The sequence below is a fragment of the Pseudonaja textilis genome, chromosome Z (assembly GCF_049901715.1).
Source record: "Pseudonaja textilis isolate UNSWEBS1 chromosome Z, rPseTex1.2, whole genome shotgun sequence".
Lineage (NCBI taxonomy): Eukaryota > Metazoa > Chordata > Lepidosauria > Squamata > Elapidae > Pseudonaja > Pseudonaja textilis.
The window spans coordinates 102,649,592-102,673,914 of record NC_142008.1 but is presented as its reverse complement, the minus strand read 5'-3'; the positions used below and the strand labels follow the sequence as shown (position 1 = coordinate 102,673,914).

The following is a 24,323-nucleotide window of genomic DNA, read 5'->3' as shown; positions in this document are numbered from 1 at the left end:
CTCTGAAGCCATGATTTATATGTGGAAGACAAGCGCAATAACTAGATTCATATTTAATGTTGTTATGATTTGTTTTAACATGGCCTGAACCATGTTCATGCATCTCCCTAAACCAAACCAAGCAAAAAGAATCACACTTTAGAACGATGCTATGAAGTTTACTTATGCATTTCTGCAACACCTCTCAACCAGAGTACAACACACACACACACACACACACACACACACACAGATATTCCTTCCCACCCTCGCATCCATTAATGTAATAAAGAAAATTCTCATTTCCCCAATTTCTGGACTTACAAAACTTACCCTTTCAGAGGTTCGATGACAGTTGCACCTGCATAGTCCTCCCCACCTTCTGTCTTCACCACTGGCATCACCAGATTTTGCTTCATAGCCTTTGAACAGAGAAAAATATCAGCTCTGGAGCAATTCTTATTATGTTCTGCTATCCATTAAATCCTATCATAAGTGTACTGCCCATGCTTCTTTTTTATCCGTTGTATTTTCAATATACCTGGTAGAAAAATAAGTTCAATTCCCTACATCCACTCAGTAAGAATGGGATGGGGAGGAGTAAACTTTTAACCCTAAAAATGGTCACATTTCCTGACAGCCTTATAATTTGCTACACATTTAATTATTATTGATGAATTGTGATTTATACACCATAATTTTTCAGGTTTCTTTCATATTGTCATTTTTTTTTAAAAAATCAGCTTACAATCCAAGCCTACATCCAAACAGTTACAATTGCCAGGTTCACAAATTAAACCATGATGTTTTAATTTTGTTTCGTTGAACCAGTTATGGTTGGATTGGCTCATGGAATATTCTAAGCCTAAATGGTAATAGCTTGAGCAAAATAGCTGGATTCAAGTATCATCAGCTGAAATTGAAAAAAAATAATCACATGGTTTCTAAATCCAGAAAGCAATGAAGGGCAACTGAAAAAGAACTGGAAGGATGAGACATTTTGTAGAAGTTTTATCTAAAGCCACTGAGAGTCTGTTCATGACTGTAGCAAGACATAAATATGACTGATAAGAAAACCAACATGGTGGTTCATAAGATGACAAAAGGATCCAGGTTCGGGTCTTCTATCAGTCACATAACTTACTAGTGAAATATCCATTAGCCCATCCCTTTTTAAAGAACAGTTGTTAGGATTAGAGGTGAGATAGTGGGAGAATATATGCTACCATGAGTTCTCTGGAGTAAGGGTGAGATAAAATAGTAATTAATAATAGTAGTAAAGTAATAAAAATGGGACCATATATTGATATTGCACTTGCGCTTTTAATTCTTCAGTTGTGAATGCAATTTTATTAGGTCCTTCTCAAGAGGAAATACTATTTTACAACAGTTCTATGTCTACAGAATTAAATTGATATAAACTTGCTACTGGATAAATGTGGAGCTAGCTGCCATCTTCATGGGGTATTAGCGGCACACATGGGGTGTTCTCAAAAGGCACAGTAGATAAGCCTCTTTGAGGCAGTGGACAGCTATACTCTATACTTCTTTGCACACATTTCATAGTAAATATCTTCCCAAGATTTGAGCTTCTGATCTTTGCCCCCTGCCTGCTCATGATCTCCTAGCCTTGTTGGCAAAAGATCAGTTTCTTCTTACCTGCCGCAGAAGTTGGGACACCACTTTGATTTGTTGCCCCCGGGCTAGGAGGTAGCTAAGAGGTACCCCAGTGACTCTCGCCATCTCCATGTAATTGATGACACACATGAGCTTCTCCAAAAGCCGCAGTGGCAGGTAAGCATCTTTGAGGCAGTACACAGCCAGTCGCCGACGTGATTGATCTGAACCATTCTGCAAGTCAAAGGTGGTCAGGAGGAAGACAAGGAGATATCATTTCAGCTCCGGACAAATAAATTCAAAAATGATTAAATTCATCTAGATGGTTCCTTTCTAAGTAACAGAAACATTTATTTCTGAGAGGAAAAAACAGGAGCCAAGAAATGTATGCATATATGTATGTTTAAGTATCAAAGCTGGCCAAATTTATAGGGAAACAGGAAAACTCCATGTAGTAATGGAAGCTGTTCATGTAATGTTTTCCAAACAGTGGAAGCAAAGTAATCAAGACAGTAAGTTGGTATGGGAATGGAGAAGGATGGTATAGTCCTCTTAACTGTTGGTTTTATAGGTTGGCTGAGATCCGTCCCCATTCTTTTCAGACCAAGAAGAAATAACTTTTTGATAGTTCCATTAGCTGCTCAGTGGTTCACCTCAAGGATAACTGGTTGAAGTTCAGCTCAAAGCTAACTTCTTCATCAACTGTTAATTTTTAATATATACATTTAAATTAAACAAAGATTTTAAGATTGGATAAAGGAAGAGAGTGGAATGAGAGAGAATCAATTTATGAAATGTAGTGGATGAGGTTAAAGAAAAGTACGTGCTTTACTCTGGACATATGCACTTCCCCTTTGGCTGGCACTCACTTTTCACCTTGTTATGTACACATGCAGCCTTAATAAAACATGTTAAAAGAACCTTGACGCACCCCCCCCAAAAAAAGAAAAAAAAGATTGAGCACCCACACTCTATGGCAGGTATGAGGAACTATTGATTTGCCAGGCTGACAACCTCCCACCCTTACCCTGAATGGGCTGGCACCTCACATTTCACCTGTCTCATCACATTTTTCCTTCTCAAAGAGAAAAGGCGAAGCTAGCAGGATCACGGAGGACAGTCTCGTGTCTAACTTGATCGGGGAAAGGTGAACTGCCCAAAATATGTCATCTTCCTTAAGATGAGACATCAGCTGTGTGTACCGCTTAATCCATTTTCCTTTATGTTCCCTGATCAAAACGGCACAAAGTGGCTATTGGGCTTTTCTAATTCATCTGACACAGATCCTTTTCAGTGATGAAAGCCTTGTGCTGGCCTTCAAGAGCAAGGACAATTTGTGTCCCTTGCTCCCTCTATTACAGAGAAATTAAGAACCAGAGTCTATTAAATCCTGACACCTGATGTAATTTTAGGTTGTATAATACATTGACTTTTCCATCTCAGATCCACAAGATTTAAAGAACTTGTCCAAGTCAAGATAACTTTTTGATATTGTGACTGTGCCTTTTATTTTGTTTAATTTTATTATCTGAGGTACAAGGGATTACTGCCAAACATACAAGGGTTTTTTTCCTAGTTATCTCTTCTCCTGAAAAGTTTATGACTGTTTAATAGTTGGTTTTATTTGTTTTTCTATGGAATTATTGCTTGAAAAAGCATATTATAAAATTTCTAAAGGAAAAAAACCCTTTCATAAAGGAGTGAGGAAGCAAATACTTAAGAATTAAGTGTATCGAAAAGAAATAGAAGGGCTTTCTGCTGTCATAATGCACACATGTCAGGCTTAAGAAACTTCCCAGTCCAGGGGAATTCTCCATCTTCCTATCTAACCCTGCTGCATCCTACCTGCAGTATTATGATTTAACTCCTTGGCTGCAGCATAAAATCAATGCCATGCCAAAAATCAAGGGAAAAATGACAAAATCAAGATCACATGCTATGTATTGCTTAGTCCTTTCTAAATACTAGAAAGAGCATACACTCGGTTGGCCCAGTAAGACAGAAATTTTAATGTTTTCCCCCAAATGTAAGGAAGTCAAGGAATCAGGGAAGGTCTTAGAAGAAAAAAAAAATATGGGCACACAAACAAAAAGGGAAAGAGAAGTGCAGATGCAAGCTTGTTCTGCCTCCATACAGTTTTAAGTGAGCCCTGCAAAAATCAACATTTTGTTCCTTTGTGCTTACAGGAAGGAACATAAACTGCTAAAAAGGGATGCTATTTATGACTTCAAAATGTACACTACTTTAAATAAGGCTGAGAAAAAAATGATAGGGGAACGTACCAATACTTCAAGAGGAATATCTTTAAGCAGTTATTCCCTACGGGGTATAGGCTTTAAGGATGGAGAGGAGATTCACTAGAGACATAGCATATTTGACAGAGAGACCTGACAGATCGATTGGATTTCTCATTTCTACCATACAATGTATCAGACCACATGATAGTCACCCGAATCAATCATGTGACAGATAGAGGCAATGGGATAACAAAACCAGTAACAACTACAAAAGAGCATTCATACCAGGAGAAATCACTACTTGCAAAACGTGACTATCAAATGTTACCTGCAAGTCTGTAATAATGGAATGCTGGACATCTTCCTTCTGCTCTTGCAGGAAGTGATAGCTGACAGCATTCAAAGTGTAGGACCGTAATTTGTAATCCCTCAATAGAACCTACAGGAAGAGGAAAAGCTAGTAAATTATGAGACTGCATGTTCCCATAGGCAAAATACTGCGCCTTTTATCTGAGAGCCCCTAGCTGTCACAGCCTCAGCTTTAATTTCTCATCAGTAAAAATGGAACTATGGGGGTGGGGGCTTTTTTGTTTACCTGAAGTAGATCGATTTGGGCTCTCCCTTCCATGTTAATGACTTTATTCTCCCTCCGTCCCATCTGCTTAGACTGGAAGGAAGAGTCACGGATGACAGACTTGCGGGAAAGAATACGACCCAGGAAAGGAAATGGGATGACCTAGGAATGAAGGAAAAACTGTGAAGCATAGATGGAGGGTGTGGGCAGGGCAAGAGAATTTATAGTTAAGATTACAGTATGGTGTTAATTGTTGACTTTGTTGAGCATTAAAATATTAATATAAAAAAAGGATTCCTGGTTCAATTAGTAATCCTTTCTATAGATTGGTGAAATATTTTTAATACAAATCATTTGATGAAAACAAAAAGTACTACAGAAGGAAACATGCAGATTACCTTGAGAGTTTGGGCTCTGGTGAGGAGATAAGGAAGGTCAAAGTTCTGGATGTTATAGCCAGTGATGATGTCAGGATCTACAGTTCGTATAAATTCTGCCCAAGTCTAAAAAAAACATGTATTAATTTTTAGGCCTTTTAGACCTAAGAACATATTTGGATCATGAAGCATGGCAGATGCTGTTACAAAACAGTTGCTACAGGTGACTACTTATTCAATATGAGCATGACCAGCTACAAAACATCCATGTATCAAAAGTCAACTGGGTAAACCTGAAATCTGCTTCTCCTGCAGCACTGACTCCAAGGAGTGCTCTCTATCATCTCAGCTTACCTTTATCTTTTCTTCAAAGCAAATCAAATGCTTCCAAATGAAACACTGAGCTGCAGCCAATCCCTATTTTAATTTTTTAGAATGCTTAATGAGCCTATGTGGACCTCTTGTGCATGCACATAAAGATGAAACTAGAAGCTGATTTGAAGCATATCAGCTTCAGATTCATCAGAAGAATCTGAAACAATTGAAGTCATTTACAAAGACATTTGGGCCAGAATTATTTATTGGGTTTTTTTTAATTTTATTTGGGTTTTCACAAAAACAAAATACAAATAAAACATCTTTTTTGAAAATAGCATGGTCCCAGGTTATCACTTCTTCATACGGACACAGAACTCAATTTCATGCTCATTTTTATATTCTATTCCATATTTTATTACCATTTTATACTTTCTACATAGTTTTTCCCCTCTTCTAATTTTCTCAACTTTGTTTTGATTATCTCAATTAAAATCATTATATTTATATTTTTGTCTGTCCTGTTACAATTTCACATTATCTTTTCTTATTAAACACATTTTTCCCTGTAGTTACCAATTAGAGTATGACACCTTTATATCCTTTAATTTTATCCATTCAAGCTCTTATTTAAGCTTCAATGTATAGCTTTAAGATTATAGCATTCAATATAATACATAACTTCCAATTGAATTCTGCTTGGTACATTCTTAAAATAGACAATATATTCTTAAAAAGAACAAATTATATATATATGTAAATAAAACACATTCCATTCCAATTCAATTCTATCATTAATATGCATTAAAATCTTAACATCTTTAACATTTCTTTTCAATTGAATATCATACTTCCTTGGGAACACTTATAAACTTTCCATAGTTAATTCTTTTTTTCCCCATATTTCTCACTTATGTTTTTATAAATCATTACTAATAATTAAAAAAAAATTCCCTTTTAATTCTCTCATCATTTTAATTCATTTATTAACAAACATCCCACTGCATTACAATAAATATTTTATCCATCATCATATTTTCTAAAGTTATTTATATTTGTAATATAACAAAGCTATCATATGTACCTTTGCAGAATCCCTTTTACAATTAAATTTTCACCCATTATCTCTAAACAAACTTATGGTTACAATCCTTATATCTTTTCCCTGTTTCTCCATATCTTGCTTCTGTCTTTTACAACTTCTTTTCCTTGCCTTCTTCCCCCTCTTCTTCTCCCTCCCCCTTTTACCCACTCGTCTCTCTACTTCTAACTCTCTCATCTGTAATCCCTCTTCTGTTGCTTTCTAATATTATACTTATCTTTCAAATTGTTCTTCTTTTGGTTGTTTTTTCTTATCTTAAACCTTTCACTCTCTTTCCCCCCTTTCTCCCCCCACTTAAAATTATTTGATCATTAAAGATGGCTTCTTCTTTGTCCCAATCTTCTTGTTCTGCAAGCGTTTCTTGTTGCTTCTCATAGTTCCAGATCTCCATTTCTAAGAATTGAAACACGAAGCCAAAAGAACTTCTTCCTTCTTGTGCATCTTCTTTCCATTTTTTAAGTTCCATTTTAAGTTCTTCTAAGAGTGATACCATTTTAAAAACTTTTAAACAACACCCAGTTAATTTTAGTCATCTAGATGCAAAAACCAAAAATCACCAAGTAATCCAAATAATCCAAGGCTGTTTCTACTTGCTTCTTTTTTCCACTTTCTCTTCCTGGAGTTCTATTATTTTGTTACCAAGTTTCCATTAAAATGTATCTTTGAGGAATCTTGTTAAAATTTCACTGTAAGTTCCTTTTAATTACAGTTCCATTCCTTAATTCCAGGCAGTCTCCTCCATTTTTCCAGATCCTGCCCTTCTATTCTTTTTTTTTCTCCTTTCCAGCTTTTAAAACCTTTTAAATGTCCAGAAATCTTTATTTATCCTTTTGACTTTTATTTTCAGCTTAGATGCCTATTAATGTCGAAGTGGATTTTTTTTTTTTCAGTTTCTTGCTTAAGTCTCTTAGCTGTCAGTATAAGGAAGGGAAGAAAAAACCTAATCCTTTCCCTTCTCTCTCTCCTTCACAGCTTCAAAATCTTCTTTGGGAACAATGTTGTTAAGTTTAAATTCCAGGGTACCTTATTTGTTGCTTTTGTTCTTCTTTGTGGTGGCCATTTCTGACCACCGCTACAACCGCCTTCAGGAAAAGGAGTAATGGCCAGCTGGGGAGGAGAGATGCGGCTCTCCTCAACCCTGCAGGCAGTCTCCCCCCTCTTCACCACCTCTACAGGGTGGCTTAGCCCCGAAACCAGCCGGCTCGGGGGGCTCCAGTGGCGAGCACGGATCGAAGCCTCGGAGAGACGAGGTTTCGGTCTGTCGCCAAAGAAGCTCAAACTGGAAGACCTAGAATTATTTATTGTTTAGTTTAATTCTCAGTTCTGCATGAGTGTAAGGCAGAAATCTTGCATGGTCCTACTATGTAAATTCAGGAGAAATACAACTATTCCATCATCCCCCCCAAGTACATAAGTGCTTCGATCAGAATGGAAAGACCCTGTACTTATGCGAGTAACTACGTTATTCAGAAATTACAATCTTATAAAATAGTTTCTTGTATCTTAAAACCAATGGCTTTTAAAATCTTTCTTCTCATATTATGTTTTGTTCACATTCAACTTTGGATATTTGCATTTTTTTCAATATAATAAGCCTCATTTTAATGGACCAGTTGGAGGGAGGGACTGAAAGTCATAAAGAAATGCCCATTCAGTTGGAGGAGGATTCACTGTAGAGACTTATTTATGTCCATTACATACAAAAGCCATTGCTCCAAGGTATAGTAAATCAAAGTTTCATGTAATACCAACCCCAGGCCAAATTAAGAGAGGGAGGACTGAGTAGAATAAGTAGAAATTACACAATCTATTCAGATGTTTTTCCTCCATATGTCTCAGGTATTATTTTCCCTACTTTTTGTAGGGAAATATTTTTCATATCTGGAATAACTAACCTTTCTTCTTTCAGTCTGGCACGTAAGAACTGTCTTGTCTTACCCATTAGATTACACATATGCATCCCTTATCATCACTTTCACAGTTCACATTGGAACTTCGCACAGCATTCCATATTATCTACAATGGTGCCTAAGGTTTGTGTGATCTTTTGAAGTTTCAGTATTTCTACATAAATATGATCTAGAATGAGATATATTACCAACACACAAATCCTAAACCTATACATTCAATATTAAATACGCTGGCTAGGGGATTCTAGGAACTGGAGCTCATACATCTTGAAGTTGTTGAGTTTGAAAAATATTGCTCTAAGCAAGTCCACAGATCTAAGATAATATAAGCATTACCTTGAGAAGTTCATCCTCCTTTGAAAAGCAAAGCACTTGAGAGCCAACAATAGGGGCACAGTTTTGTAGTGTGAAGACATTACGCACAAATGGATCCTTCTCACCCTGGCGTAGAACCATATTGGCAATTTGGATTACTGGGTCCTTCTCAGGTTCAGGAAAAATGCCTGAGCCGAAACACAGAAAAGGGATGAGGTATAGAAGAGACCATTAACATAAGAACGGTCTCAACCTTTTACTCTCAAGAGCATCTATTACTGAATCTGAATTATGAGCAATTTATTGTTCTAACTTAACTTAAATGGAGAGCCTCAGAGTCCATATTCAAAGCTTTTAGAACTGTGGATCTGTTTCTAAACCATTCTTTTAATTTGCAAAGCAGAACTTGCATCTAACAATATGAGTAATTGATCATTCTAATCTGTAATCAATAAAGCATTGCATAATTAAACCAGACACCACTTTATTTAGCCAAAGGACTTGTTTGGCTCATATAGCTAATACAATCTTGTATGTGTGCTATATGAGCTTCTGTTGTGTAAGCTGCTAATTATTCCTGCTTCTAAGCTTAACTTGATATATTTTATTACCAATTGAATGTTTCACCCAATATTTATCTCCTTATCAGGGTCTTAAACATGATAGCAATTCTTATATAACTTACATGTAGAATTACCTAATGGGACTCTAAATCAGCAGTTGGCAACCAGTGGGCCGTGGCCCACTGTTGGGCTGAGAAAATTTTGGTGGTTCGCAGAGAAATGCCATCCCAAAGCACACACACCCCCAAAGCAATTAATCCAGGCTGCGGGAGAACATAAGGCTGCACTGCCCACATGGCCCAGGAATGGCCACCGGGTTGTTGCTTCTTCCGCTTCTTTCGTCTTCTGCTTTTGGCTGCACATAAGGAAAGCAGCAAAAGTCTTTTTTTCTCTTCCCCAAATTCCATCAGAAATGAGTCTTTGGGACCCTGCAAGGCATCCTGCTCCAAGAGGCTGCGCCAGCAAAGACTCATTTCTGGTGTAATTGGGGGGGTGGGGAGGGAGAGAAAGGCTTCTTCTGCAGCCTGAGATTGGAGCTCAAAGCAGGCTAGGAATGGAGCTGCCTTGGAAGGGGTGGGTGTGTGTGTGAAGGAGAGAGAGGAAGAGAAAGAAAATCACCAGTCCTCCTTGGATCTCTTCCCCCACACTGAGAACAGAGCTCAAAGCAGGATGGGAATGGGGCTGCTTGGAGAGTGGAAGGGTGTGAGGGAAAGAGAGAAAGAAAGAAAATCACCAGTCCTCCTTGGATCTCTTCCCCCCCTCCGAGAACGGAGCTCAAAGCAGGATGGGAATGGGGCTGCCTGGAGGGGGTGGGGGTGTGTGTAAAGGAGAGAAAGAAAAAATCACCAGTCCTCCTTGGATCTCTTCCCCCCTCCGAGAACGGAGCTCAAAGCAGGATGGAAATGGGGCTGCCTGGAGGGGGTGGGGGGGTGTGTAAAGGAGAGAAAGAAAGAAAATCACCAGTCCTCCTTGGATCTCTTCCCCCCCTCTGAGAACGGAGCTCAAGGCAGGATGGGAATGGGGCTGCCTGGAGGGGGTGGGGGGTGAGGGATCTGTGTGTGTGCGTGAGAGAGAGAGAGAGAGGGGGGGCAGGCAAGCAGGCAGGCAGGCAGAAAGAGGATAGACAGACAGACAGATAGAATCACCAGCCCTCCAAGGTGAGTTCAGCTCTCTCTTTCTCCCACCAATGTCAGCAAGCCATGTCAGTCAAAATTCACATTAGTGGTCTGCAGGATTTAAAATAATTAAGTTTGGTAGTCCCTGAGATTCAAAAGGTTGGCGACCCCTGCTCTAAATGATTAGTCTCCCCACTTCCACTATGTAAAATTCTGCCCTCTTCAAATTTGCCCTCAATACCTTTACGTCCAGCACATTCAATATCAAAACTGAGGACACGCAGGGGAGCTATACATTGCCATTCTCCCTCAGGCGGATGGCTAATAAAATCCATCCAACCCACATCAGCTTCCAGTTGACAGAGTGACACCTAAAATAGGAGAAAAAGCAAAGCCAGTAATACAGATGTTCCAATAAAAGGTCTTCAGCCATTATATGTTCTCAACCTAAGATTGATACAGAATCAATGTATTCCAGAAAATATTTCCTCTGCTCAAACATCACAACTATGAGCCTATGCTCCACACTTTGGCGAGTTCATCCAATGCACTCAAAAACACTCTTCTTACAAAAGAGGTACAGCCTATATATAGATTATACAATAACCTTTAGAATGTAATAAGATCTATATTCAAATGCAAACCATGTAATGAAGCTTTGGATAATTCTGGACTAGTAATTTATTTTTCGCCAGGAAGTATTTTGGATAGTATTGTTAGGACACAATGGGAATGAGGGTGAGGAGAAATCAGAGCTGGAAAGGGTCAATTTTAGATTCCTTCACTCTCTTTACATAGCTATATTTCTAGTCCTTTATTTTCTTTGTCACTCCTTTCTGAGCACGTTCTAGCTTTTCTAACTCTCCCCACCTTGCGTAGATTCTCCTTATCAGATTCTCCAGCAGACTCTTCTTGTCGCAGGCGATACTTTCCAGCAATCAATTCAATCCAGTTACAGCCAACGATATCACGGTCTACCATGAACCTAAGTTTAGAAACAAAGATGAGGAGAGATGAGGGGAAATATTTGCTCCTCACCTCCACCAAGCATTATGGCTTCTACCCTCCATTTTGGAATTAAAAGAATAACTCTCAATGCAATTCAAAAAGATTACCAGTGATTCCCTCACTATAAGATGTCCTACTAAATTACGGGAGTATGCTCCAGTGTCTGTATTTTATTCACTTATCTTGTTTTTTATAGTGTCTAAATATATTACAAAACAGACTAAGATGGCCTTCCACAACCTGGTGGCTTTCAAATTCAATGGCTAAGAATTATGGGAATTTAAGCTCAACTCATTTGAAAGTCACCAGGAGAAATTAAGAGTAGAGACATTTCAAAATACATTTAATTGTACCTATTGCCCACTTCCAGTTACTGCATTGCAGAATCTTGACTAGCAATTTCTGGTAAACAAAAGTTCATTCATAAAAAGGTAAAATAATGTGAGCGCTGAAGTCTCATTCTCATGTTAATTTAGGTCTCCTGTAAAAACCATATACTGTAACTCCAAGCAATTTTGAGGGCTAGATACTCTATCCTACTGAAGTATTATATTCTAATACAATAGACTGAGAGTCTTAGCAAAGTTCTCCCATTTTTTCACCAAGCAAAGTACATGATGCCTATGGTTCTGAAGGTTTTCTTGAGATTAAAAACAATGCCTGGTAAAGGAAGTCAACTGTATCAATAGTTGAGTCTCACCTGATTTCAAAATCAATATTGGCTTCAAAGGCTTGAAAATTGTGTGTTCCCAGTGTTCCACACCGCAGCCCTTGTTCCAGCAATCTCTTGGCAGGAGCTATTAGCCGGGGCAGTGCCATTGTAATTTTCAGGAAGGACAGGAGATGTGGTCCATGGAAACCATACATGTCTAAAGTGAGGAGAAGTCTTAAGACATTTTAAAAATAGATTTTCACTCCTTCAAATCCTTCACACTTCAAATCCCTATCTCTCATCCAATCAAATTACATAAAGGATTTTCATCAATGTCTTTCATATTTACTTATTGTTCCTTCTCTTTGCCTCCTGAAAATTTGCATGCCTTAAAAATGGGTAAGCTGCCCAAGTAATACATTCAAAAAAGTTACAGGAAAACCATCTTTGTAAAATTTCCATATTTAATGCTTGGAGGCAATCCTAACCATAAAAGAAAGATTAGAAAGGACTGATTTGCTAATTTGGAATTGTCCATGGCATTTATGATATATCAGAGCCATAGTGGTGTAGCGGTTAGAATGCAGTATTGCAGGTTACTTCTGCTGACTGCCAGCTGACTGCAATTTGGCAGATCGAATCTTACCAGGCTCAAGGTTGACTTAGCCTTCCAAGGTGGGTAAAATGAGGACCCAGATTGTTGGGGGAAATATTCTGAATCTGTAAATGGCTTAGAGAGGGCTGTAAAGCACCATAGAGTGGTATATAAGTCTAAGTGCTATTGCTATTGCGATTAGAGCTGTGGTGACTCAGTGATTAGAATGCAGTACTGTAGGCTATTTCTGCTGATTGCTGACTGTCTGCAGTTTGGCAGTTCGAGTCTCATCAGCTCAAGGTTGACTCAGCCTTCCATCCTTTCAAAGTCAGTAAAATGAGGACCCAGATTGTGGGGGGCAATAAGCTGACTCTATGAACCAGTTAGAGAGGGCTGTAAAGCACTGTGAAGCAGTATATAAATCTAAATGCTATTGCTATTATTGAAGCACATTCATTCTAATCTATAATGTACAGCTGTTACAGTAGTTTTGGGGAGTAGCAGTGAAAGCAACATCATGGGGATTCAGTGTTGAAGCACAATATTGTGTTGCTATAATCAAGTTGTGATTTTTAGGCTCAAGTACCCCACATCTAGATCTAATCCAACTCCTTGCCATCTAAACAGGATGGCTATAAACCCACTCTTCACAAATGCTCACTCTGCTTTTTGCAGATCTCCACTGCCAAAACAACTTGGTTCAAACCATCCTTGTTGGACCGCATGTCCCGGATCACAGCTGTATTCAGTTCCCGTTGAAATTCAGCCAGATTCTCTGCTTGGAATCCTAAAGAAAAACAGGGAAATAAATTTTGTTGTAAAAATCAAGTTCAAGACAGACCTTCTATCAACTATAAACTTTTACTCACCAGGTGGGGCAGGCACATAAAAATAAGGGGCAAAACCATGGATATGACAGCAGACACTATTGCCAGTTGCAGTAACACCAAACATTCGCAGGATAGGTACAGAACCTTGGGTACAACCAGGGAATCCAGGAATGTGAGAGCCTGGTTCAGGAACAGAAAGAGAACATATTAATTAGTGAAAAAACAGTATTGTATGATTCTCCAATAAAAAAATTCCAGAGTATCTTCTCATTACTTAGCATCTAGATAAAATAAACATGCAAACAGGAGTTCAAGGTAAGTTTCAGATTTTCATCAACTACATTTCATATTTAAGTTCTGAGAATACTATTTAAAATTATTATTTATACCATACACATGAACGTCTCTTGCCGGTCACATCTACCCTACCCATTAGAGCGGGGAAGCAGGGAATGTTGCGGGTCCCATCCCTGAGGGAGATACACCTGGTAGGATCCACAAGAAGGGCCTTCTCCGTGATGGTTCCCTCTCTCTGGAATATCATTCCTCCAGAGATTAGAATGGCCTCCACTCTAGCACTCTTTCGGAAGGCACAGAGACGTGATTTTGCCAGCAAGCCTAGGGAACCTAAAGTGGGATGGAGCCATCAAATGGCGAGTGTGATTTTCGGTCATTGGGGTGGGGTGGGGGAGTTGGGGGGTGATTATTTATTTATTATTATTTTCCAGGTTTTTGTTCTATTGTACTTTATTAATTTGATTTTTTGTTAGTTTTTATTGTTTTTTTATTGTTATTTTTTGTTTTAAATATGGTTTTACATTGCGTAAGCCAACTCGAGTTGCTGTGGGCAAATAGGTGGCAATATAAATTAAATAAATAAATTTAGCAATCACTCTTCCTTTTTAAAAAAAATATAAAAACATTTAAGAAAAATTGGTAAATATAGTATATGTCTCTGAAAAGTAGGATTTTTCTCCCAAACAAGATTCATTTTCAATAGGATAAATATATTATGTTTGTTGAAGATACAAAGGAATGGATGAGTTTTAAAATTTAATTCATCTTTCTTGGAGAAAATTTTCCTAATTTCAATCATTTTTCATGGACACATTGAGAACACATTCCTTCATATCCTGGACATTTTGCTATGGTACCTTCCTACATCAAGAAAACAAAAGTGGGATTAAAACCTCTACGGGGAATTCCATTCCTTGCCCATTTTTTTCTGACGAGAAGAGTTAGTAACTTTGTAGATCTGTTCTAGCTGTCAAAACCCCCAGAAACAATAACAGTTTTAGACTTCCCCTCAGGATCAGAGAGTTATTGTTTAGTCAAGAAATAAGAATATCTAGTTCTGCAAACCAGGAAAAAGAATAAAATCAATCCATCTGTCATTCAAAACCTGTTTACATACTTACCCACATAATAGTCTAGTTCAACTTGCTGGAAACACAGGGCTTTCTCTTTGGGATTTATTTTGGGAGGCAGAGGCCTCTGCCATTTGGGATTGTGTACTGATGAGAAGAGGTTACCTGAAAGAAGGAAAAGCTCACAATTAGGCTATCCACCAATCCTGTTTTAATCAAACCCATATTTTGAACAATTAAAGATATTGCACTTTAAAGATCAAGAATGAAGAGGAAGGAAAGGTAGCATTGGATATGAGACATAGAGCCTAAGCGATTGTTTAATAAGTGTATGATACATGATGTATATAATATCTTTCTTTAATATCGGGAGATACAAATGACAGTGTTATACTGGTGGTATTTGACTTACAATTATAGGTTTAGTGATTGTTTAAAGTTATAATGGCATTGAAAAAAGTGATTTATGGCAAGTTCTTGCACTTATCCTCACAGTTAAGCGATCAAATTTCAGGTGCTTGGCAACCAGTATGTATTTATGATGGTTGCAGCAGATTGGGAGCCTGGAATTGTCATTTGTAACCTTTTTAGGTAATTTCTGATAACTCAGTGAGGGAAGCCAGATTTGTTTAACAACCATAAAGGTTCCCCTCGCAGATATGTGCTAGTCATTTCCAGCTCTAAGGGGCGGTTCTCATTTCTGTTACAAAGCCAAAGAACCAGCATTGTCTGAAGACATCTCTGTAGTCATGTGGCCAGCAGGACTAAACAACGAAGATGCACGGAACGCTGTTACCTACCCATCAAAACGGTCCCTATTTTTCTACTTGCATTTTTACATGCTTTCGAATTGCTAGGTTGGCAGAAGCTGGAACAAGTAATGGCAGCGCACTCTATTACACGATGCTAGGGATTTGAACTGCCAAACTTTCTGATCAACAAGCTCAGTGTCTTAGCCATTGAGCCACCACGTCCCCAACAACAAACCGTATCATTCACTTAACAGCTATAGTGTATCACTTAACATGGTAAAAAAAATTGTAAAATGGGACATAACTCATTTAACAACTACCTTGTTTAACAATGGAAAATTGGGGTTCAGTTGTGCTTGTAGATGAAGGACTACTTGTAATAATATTTAAAACATTGAAACAGTATATTAAAATACATTTGAATTGTGTATCAGAGCTTAATGGAAATGAAAAGCTTAATTTTAACATGGATCATAACTACCAGAACCACTATTATCCTTATATCATCCTTCTGTAGCTACCCTCATTGCTCTGGCATTTGTTCTGCCTTAGAAAATCTTCTCCCAATTTCCAACTCTGTAACTCACCAAGGGGAATGGCATCAGAGGACAACTGTGCTTCTTTCATTTCTAGAGCCACCTCAGACTCTACCTCATCCAGAAAAGCCAGTTCTTCTTCAAATTGTGAAGGACCATCTTCATCCCAATCTCCTCGTGCCCTTTTCTGTTGTGATGGGGTAAAGTCCGCAATACTAATGCTTCCTACAGAAACCTTTCTCTTGTTTTCCATCTTGGCTTTCCTAAAAATTTAAGATTCATCAAAAGTATGTTGTTTCCCAAAAGAAGAATCAACTATTTCAACTAAAAATTGTGGTATTTCAAGAATCCCATAACTAATAGGGTTTCAAATTTCTTTTTCTATAGAATCTTATGTCTCAGACATCCAGAATCAACGCTTCAAAATTATTCCCTTCCCTTACCAAATCAAGGGATGTTTAACTCTTTCATTTGCTTAGAATTTATTCACTTAAAATCAAGTCCCACTTACCTAAGAATAGTTACTATGTCCTTTCAATTTTTGCCTGCGATGAATAAAACAAGAGAATGAAGAATTTTGAACACCGAAATACAAGAGAACCATATTTTCAATTTTTCTTTCAAAATAAAGTTGTTTGAAGACCACTGGAGTGTGTGTGTGCATATGTGTACACCCATCAACCCACGCATACACATGAACTAATGTTCCTTACAAATTCGACCTTACTGAATCAGATCAATGACCTGTTAAAATCAATGGTTTTCAAAAAAGCAAAACTGAAGTAGCATTATGGGCCATAAATTATTGTCCTGTGGGTTCTATGTTGCATGAGTTTTTCCCTTTTTAAAAGCCATTTAATTGGTGCTACAAGGAACCACACTTTTGAGAAGTTGAATGTTCTCAAGTTGATATCTTTCAGGTATATATTGGAATACTACTTCCAGCTGCTTCAACCACCAAAGTTAAAGAAGTTATAAACCAACACATCTGGAAAACACCAAGTGGGGAAGGCAACCTCAGAATAACAAATGCTGCTAGGAAGTTTGATTCTATACACTTTCCCTCTGCATTTAGTTTTATCCACTCCATTAAATCACTGCTTCAGATCCCTAAAACAGCCCGTGCATCCTCCGTATGTGTTGACCATGATGGTTGGGGACGATGGGTGTTATATTTCAAAATTGCTATCAACCCTCAACCTCCTGTTCCCCAGAACCCCAAAAAGATGTCGGCTCTTTCCCCACAACGGCAGGCCGCTTTCTAAGCGCCCACCCTGGATGCAGAAATACCGATTCTCCGTGTATTCTCTCGCTCTTGGATCCCTCACGTCACCTCATAGCTCAGCCATTCTCCCGCCAACAACTTGTGGGGCGGAGCCTGGCATTCCACTCCCTTGTTACCATGCCAATCCTTGCCCCATTTGCTATCGCCTGCTACCGAGCGACGCTTTGGCGTTCGTGAGTCATTGCGCATGCGCTTTGCCCTTTTATACGTCGAGCCGCGACCTCCATATTTAGAACAGCAAAGACGACGTAATTCCAGATCGTGATTCGTAAGCGCTCGTGATTCGTAATTGGGCGGGGATAGCAAGAGCGGGAAGACACACGGAAATTACAATTGGTCCAGACGCATGCGCATGCAAAGTAGCAGGTCGCACTTTCTCAATAGAATAATAGAGATAGTTAGAGAGAGGGAAGTTGAGGAATTAAAAGTTTACCCTTCTGTACCCGAGATTCCATAAGGCGAAGGGGGATTCTCTGAGTCCTCTGAGAGGAAATATCGAACACAATGACAAGTTTAAATTTCATGAAATAAAGACATCACACACATTGTACAATGGTGTCATCATCATTTTGATGTAGTTGTGACTTATTTTTATTTTTTATTTGGTTTGTCAATTGCTTACAAGATAATAGGTATAAATAAAAACATAGTTATGAATACATGGATACACATAAGAAAAATAAAAGAAACAATAGGACAGGGGCCGTAGAGTATTCCAGACACTTTGTTGCTGAAGTCGTATTTCCTGCAATCCAGTCTGATGCGATTAACCTTGAGTTTGTATCTATTGTTTGCTCTATTATTGTTATGGTTGAAGCTGAAGTATTCATTGACAGGTAGGACATTGCAATGTATGATTTTATATACTATACTTAGATCGGGCGTAATTCAAGGTTTCCTAGGTCTAGAATTTCAAGTCTGGTGGCATAAGGTATTCTACAATGAGTAGAGGAGTGGGAAACTTCTTGTGAAATATTTCTAGACTTTCTCAACTGTTAATCAGATACGTAATGAGGGTTCCAGACTGATGAGCTATATTCGAGTATTGGTCTAGCAAATGTTTTGTATGCTCTAGTTAGTAGTGTAATATGACCAGAAAAAAAGCTACGTAAGATTAGGTTAACAACTCTTAATGCCTTTTTGGCTATGTAGTTACAGTGGGCTCTAGCGCTTAGATCATTAGAGATGAGTTCTCCCAAGATCCTTGACACAGTTTGGATCATCAACAAAGTCTTGACTATTCAGCCTGTATTTTATTTTCTGGGGTTTTTTTGCCAATATGTAAGACAGAGCATTTATTTGTTGAGATTTGAAGTTGCTATTTGTTTGACCAATCTGATACATAGTTGAGGTCTTTTTGAAGGGTAGCAGTATTGTCTGTGGTGTTGAATAGCTTTACATCAGCAGCGAAGTGAACGTAGTTGCTCTTAATATGATCACAGAGGTCATTTATGTAGAGTATGAAAAGAGTTGGTCTAGAGGAAGCTATGGAAGCTGCTGTGACCAATCATAGCTTTCTTAGTTCTATTCTCTTGACCCATTCGTTCATATATTTGTTTTGCAATTCAGTCCTCACTCATTCTCTGCATGTGATGATGTTTGAACATGTCTTTGTATTTTTTACTGAATTTGGTGGTTTAACCCTCTTCCATTCATTCTTGACCCCATATCTTCTTGTTTTACCATGCACATCCCATTCCTGTTGCATTCAGTTTTTTTATTTTTTATTTCTCCTGACATACCCACATTTCCATATAACAAAGTGAGAGACAAACTTATATAGGTAGTCCTTGACTTATGACCAACACCGAGTCCAAAATTTATGTTGTTGAGACATTTGCTAAGTGAGTTTGCCCCATTTTACAATCTTTCTTGCCACAGTTGTTAAGTGAATCATTGTAGTGATGATCTCTGTAGAAAAATTAATGCTCTCTCCAAAGCACCATGCCAAAGGGCACCATGCCAGAAAATAGTGATGAAATTCAAAGCACCATCTTCTTAACTTAAGTAATTTTCCTGGGATCAGGTGGCTATAACAGCTTTGGCTTTAGTTCCAAAGAATTGTTTCTTAAACTTATTACTGCTTACTATACTTACTACTTATTAAAACAATTAAATGTAGGAGCCTGCAGCTGGTATTGCATAGGTTCCAGCCCCAACAAAATTAACCTTTGGAATTAAGACTTGGAAGTATGACATTTTTACTGAACAGTGCAAATATATATAGAATTACATAGCATGTTACATTTCAGAGAAAAAATCTCATTTGATACCAAAAACTGTCAGATTATTTAGACCAGGGCTGTCAAACTTGCAGCCCACAGGCCAGATGCATCATGCGCTGGCCATGCCTACGCCCAGTTTAGTGAGGCGGGGGAGTCGCGATATGTCATGTGATACTGCAGTAACGATGTGAGTTTGGCACCCCTTATTTAAACTATACCAGATCAAATGCAGAAATGAGGGGTGTTGAATTACGATTCCTTATCACCCTTGTCTATTAGCAAAGAATCTTTAAGTTTTTAAAATTTATTTATTTTTATTTATTTTGTCAAGTGATTATAAGATAACAGGTATAAGTATAAACATAGTTATGAATACATGAAATGGATACATATAAGACAAATAAAAGAAACAATAGGATAGGGACGGTAGGCACGTTGGTGCGCTTATGCACGCCCCCTACAGACCTCTTAGGAAAGGGGTGAAGTCAATAGTAGACAGTCTAAGGTTAAAGAGTTTGGGGATTGGGGAAGAAACCACAGAGTCAGGTAGAGTATTCCAGACACTGACCAGTCTGTTGCTGAAGTCATATTTCTTGCAATCAAGTTTGGTGCAGTTAACCTTGAGTTTGCATCTGCTGTGTGCTTTTGTATTCTTAGGGTTGAAGCTGAAGTATTCATTGACAGGTAGGACATTGCAATATATAATTTTATATACTATACTTAGATTGGACCGAAGGCGTTACTCTAGAAACACATTTTCCAGGATTTTATCACTAATTTACCACATCCCACAACCAAGACTTTGTTATCCAGAATGTATAGACATGGGTACCAGCAAATATTTTTAAGAGATAGTAACAAAATCCACAAGTGTATACTAGCGAGGTGAAAAGGCTCTAATTCCCTAACCTAATTCCCTCCAATTAAGGAGCAGTGCAATTCCCCTTGCTTCCAATTGTACAAGAACAGATCAAAATTAATTTAATTGTTTCCTAGATCTCTTAATGTTTCAGAACGGTCAGTTCCTCCATGAACCAAGTGGAACAATGGGAGCGAAGGGTCACAAGAGATCACATAGGCACAATCTTGTCCAGTCTCAGTGGTCTTTTGGTTCCAAACCATTAACTAAAGTTTTAGCAGGATCATATAGCAAATTATCCAGGTTATCTCTGTTCCTTCTTGGAACCCATTTGGGTCTATCAGTCTCCAAGATGGACCATTCTTACAAATGCAGTGTTCTTATGAAGGAGGAGGACATAAGAGTGTCAGGGATATCAGGGCTGATATTATCATAATGTGGGGATAATGTTAGATTCCATACCAGATAATATTGACATTGCTTGGATAAGAATATTAGATCTGGTATGTGACCATTGTTCTAAGTTGGACCTGTGACTATCTGGGGTAAGTCCATGTCCGTCATGGAGGATATGAACTCTTCAGCTGCTTCTAAAGCCAAATACAGGGAAGGCAGATTTAAGCCACCCAGAAGCATGAGTTTGGGGAACTCCACTGACAATCTTGAGATGGCTTCTAGCAGTTTAGGCAAGGTTGCTATGCAGCCGGAAGGTCATTATAGTGAAATAATTCCAGCTGATCCTTTGAGTCCCGTATCAGAAACAGAATCTCGTTGCCAGAGACTCAGGAAGCAAGGCCGTTGAAGGTGGAAAGAGTTTCTCTAATGACTACTGTGACCCAGCGGTCTTGGCTGCTGCCAAACTTTAAACATGACTGGACACAACTCTGAGAGGTGAACTCCCATCCAATGACAGCCAGGTCTCTATGATGTATGCCAGATCAGCATGTTCCTCCTCAGTAAGATCTTGGATGACGGGAGCCTTGTTATTAACCAGCCTGGCATTCAGCAGTAGTAGCCAAAGCTCCAGGCCTCCTGTCCAGGGATTGAGCATGAATTAAGGCAGCCAAAATACGCCACTGATACTGAACATCGGGAACTCCATAACAGCCTGCCTTTCTGTTCCCATAGAGTCCTATGCCCATCTCTATACTGATGCCTTGTCCTACCCTATGGCTATATTCCCTCCTAGTTGGCCTCCCTGTAGAGCCCCATCCCAATCATTCACATGCATCCACTAAGCCTTTCTAGGGAGGATAGGAGTGGGAGGAAGCTCCCACAGTGCAATAGCTCAAGCTTTGCACCAGGGTTTTCCCTCATTCCATTCACTCTTCAATAATCACGATCACAAATTTTTTATAATCTACTTAAGTTTAGGAAGTATCCTACATCATGTTCCTGTTCCCATTTCCCTCACAACTCTGGAAAGTTGGATTAGGTCATAATCTAGGTAATCTAGTCCATCCTCAACCATGGAAGTTTCCTGTCTTAAAATAGCTTTGGGCCAGTTACACCTTAATCAAGAAGGTGCATCTCTGCTCTGTGCATCTCTGCTCTGTGAACTTCACTGGCTAATGGTATGCTTTGAGTGTAGTTCAAGATGTTGGTTATCATCTTTAAAGCCCTTAATGACATAGGTCCAGGCTACCTGATGAACTTCTTCCTGCTAGGCTAAGCCTGTCCTTGTGCCAGTAGAGAAGGCCTACTTTGACTCTCATTGGTCAAGAAAATCCGACTGTTGGAATCCAGAAAAAGAGCCATCTCTGCTGCAACCGAGTAACACCATCCTCCCTTAAGAGCCTGAAGACCTGGCTCAGCCATTTGGCCTGGGGAATTCCATGCTGGAGGTAGTTGCTAGGTTGATGCTCTGCTCTCCACCCATTCATCTTTTTGGTTATCATATTGATGTATGCTCGTTGTGTTCTTTTTCCACTGTTTATTTTATTGTTTTATTATTTACTTTTGTTCTGTTTACACTCCTTTGATTTTCTTCCATTTTATTATTGTAATCTGTCTAGAATAGCCCCACGGCCATTAAGATGGCAAATAAATTTAACAAACAAACAAATTAATAAATACATTTACAAATTTGATAGGCTAATTATCTAACTTCAGTACTCCTTCATGACAGATTTTTAAAAAGGAGGCAAAGTTGGCATCATTGGGCACATGCCAAGACCCATATCAGTCTTTGGATATTCTTCTCCTTGTTGATCCATGTAACTTGGCTCCTGTCTTTCCCTTTGGAGAGTAGCTGTTTATTGAGGGTACAGAGATGAGGAGAAGAGATGTCGCAACTCACATCATCCCAGAACCCATAGGAAAGAGGGCAGTCAAAATTTTAGGCAGTACTCAAACGACACAACAGATCACAAAACTTTAATTCATAAATAAACAAATGGGGAGTAAATTCTGGGAAAAGTATAGTGTCAGCTCTCTTATTGCAATATGGAATTTTGTCTTACATTTGGATAATCTGAGCAAATTTCTGTAAAGACAATGCTGAGCAATACAATGTTTCTCCTGTAAACCCCCAGATTGTGAAAAGGCTTCCTTCTTATTTCCCCTTCACACACTTCCTTTTTTTCTCCTCTTTGGGTTTATAAATGCCCATGCTTATGCAAAAAACACAGGACTTAATCATTGTGCTTAACTGGAAGATAAACTGGATTATGTTCTGAAATAACTCTTGAAAGTTATGGATTCAATTTTATTTATAGTTCTATTTGTTTTGCACATTGTGCTAAACCATAACATCATTTCATGCTTTTGATTCAACGTACTGTATGGGCCCAGTCAATTGTCATTTATCTAACAAATCTTAAGCAACCCAGATACTTAGTACAGTATCTGAATCCAGCTCCCATGTAAAGTTTTTAACGTGTTCGAATTTGTTCTGGGAGATGATATTTTTTCAATCCTCAGTCATGAAGCATACTAAAAGAATGGATTGCTTCTTCTTACAATCTAATACTTCTTGACTTTTCTTTCTATAATTCATGCTGGAACTTGTTTTTCAAGAATTAAGTTTCTTTGTCAGATCCCTAATAGACTGCTGCTCTCCATATAAAGTTTAGAAGGTAGAGGGACTTTATCACTGTATTATTTGGTGCTCTTTTCGTAAGCCATCCCAAACAACTGGAATGCAAAAAATAAAAATAAACATAAACATGATTAAGAAAACCGAAACAGAGTGCTATAAAAATTGGATTGAAAGGATGTGGAAGTTTTGAATTCAAATCCAGAGCCAGTCTGAAATTCAAGGGTGACCTTGGGAAGAACTTCATTCACCTGTACCATATAAAGTCTGTACCATATAAAGTTATGAGAAACTATAGGTTTCTATAACCTTTTGAAAAATTAGCACTATACGTTTATTGAGGAAAAATATTACTTTTTTTAGAATAATATCATACATTTGGCAATTTAACAGCTGAGATAGTGCTGAATTATATTTTGTCAGAAGTTCAACCATTATGACAATAAGAGAGTTAGTAGAAAACAGCAACATCTAGATATCAAATAATTTCTATATTTTAATGACTTCCTCTTGTATAGCTCTTTTTGGAAAGCACTTTCCAAATACTAGCTCAGGTGGTTTTAAAAGCCATTGGATAAATTAATAGATTGGTCTATTGGTTCCTATTAGCAATTAACAAAATGGACACTCCAAGTAGAGAAGTAGGGGAATAGTTGTGCAGAAAAGTTCCTGTTTGATTTATGGAACTATTAAAAGTGTTTAATAGTTCTTTTTTGTGGGAAATAAAAAGATACTGGATTAGATGGATTGCTCTATTCTTACAGGATTTTTAATTTTTCACACTAAAGGGCATAACAATATGTCACAGGCATCTATCAGATAATGCCAATATGACATTACCGGAAATGTGTAGAAAATTATTTTTGTTCCTCTCTAAGCTTGTTTGAATGTCCTATCAATTTCAAATTGATAATTTTATCTGGGTTTCCTCTCATTTTTTTTCCTTTATCCCTTTTCCCTGTTTAGAAGCGATGTGGCTATCTTCTCAAACCCAAGAACATGCTTTGTGCAGAAAAAAAAGATCACAAAAAGACTCTCTGTGTGTGTGTTGTGGTTTGCTACACACTGTAGCA

General features: G+C 38.2%; 1 protein-coding gene across 3 annotated transcripts in view; it reads right to left on the bottom strand.

Moving 5' to 3' along the window:
• POLD1 (DNA polymerase delta 1, catalytic subunit) overlaps nucleotides 1-17,309 on the bottom strand; it is a 31,040-nt gene extending 13,731 nt beyond the window's left edge. Inside the window, exons 1-15 of one of the 3 annotated variants that reach the window (XM_026710738.2) lie at nucleotides 17,178-17,309; nucleotides 16,356-16,389; nucleotides 15,896-16,107; nucleotides 14,608-14,721; nucleotides 13,229-13,369; nucleotides 13,021-13,146; nucleotides 11,813-11,981; nucleotides 10,975-11,089; nucleotides 10,346-10,475; nucleotides 8,448-8,614; nucleotides 4,806-4,910; nucleotides 4,429-4,569; nucleotides 4,162-4,272; nucleotides 1,639-1,830; nucleotides 313-401 (exon numbers count right to left, since the gene is read on the bottom strand). In XM_026710738.2, the coding sequence (XP_026566523.1) occupies nucleotides 313-401; nucleotides 1,639-1,830; nucleotides 4,162-4,272; nucleotides 4,429-4,569; nucleotides 4,806-4,910; nucleotides 8,448-8,614; nucleotides 10,346-10,475; nucleotides 10,975-11,089; nucleotides 11,813-11,981; nucleotides 13,021-13,146; nucleotides 13,229-13,369; nucleotides 14,608-14,721; nucleotides 15,896-16,097 (1,802 nt within the window). In that variant the 5' untranslated portion in view covers nucleotides 16,098-16,107; nucleotides 16,356-16,389; nucleotides 17,178-17,309. Of the gene's footprint in view, nucleotides 1-312; nucleotides 402-1,638; nucleotides 1,831-4,161; nucleotides 4,273-4,428; nucleotides 4,570-4,805; nucleotides 4,911-8,447; nucleotides 8,615-10,345; nucleotides 10,476-10,974; nucleotides 11,090-11,812; nucleotides 11,982-13,020; nucleotides 13,147-13,228; nucleotides 13,370-14,607; nucleotides 14,722-15,895; nucleotides 16,108-16,355; nucleotides 16,390-17,117 lie in introns of all 3 variants that reach the window. The other 2 variants (XM_026710736.2, XM_026710735.2) reach the window with 2 other exon arrangements.
• Between the last annotated feature and the right edge of the window lie 7,014 nt (nucleotides 17,310-24,323).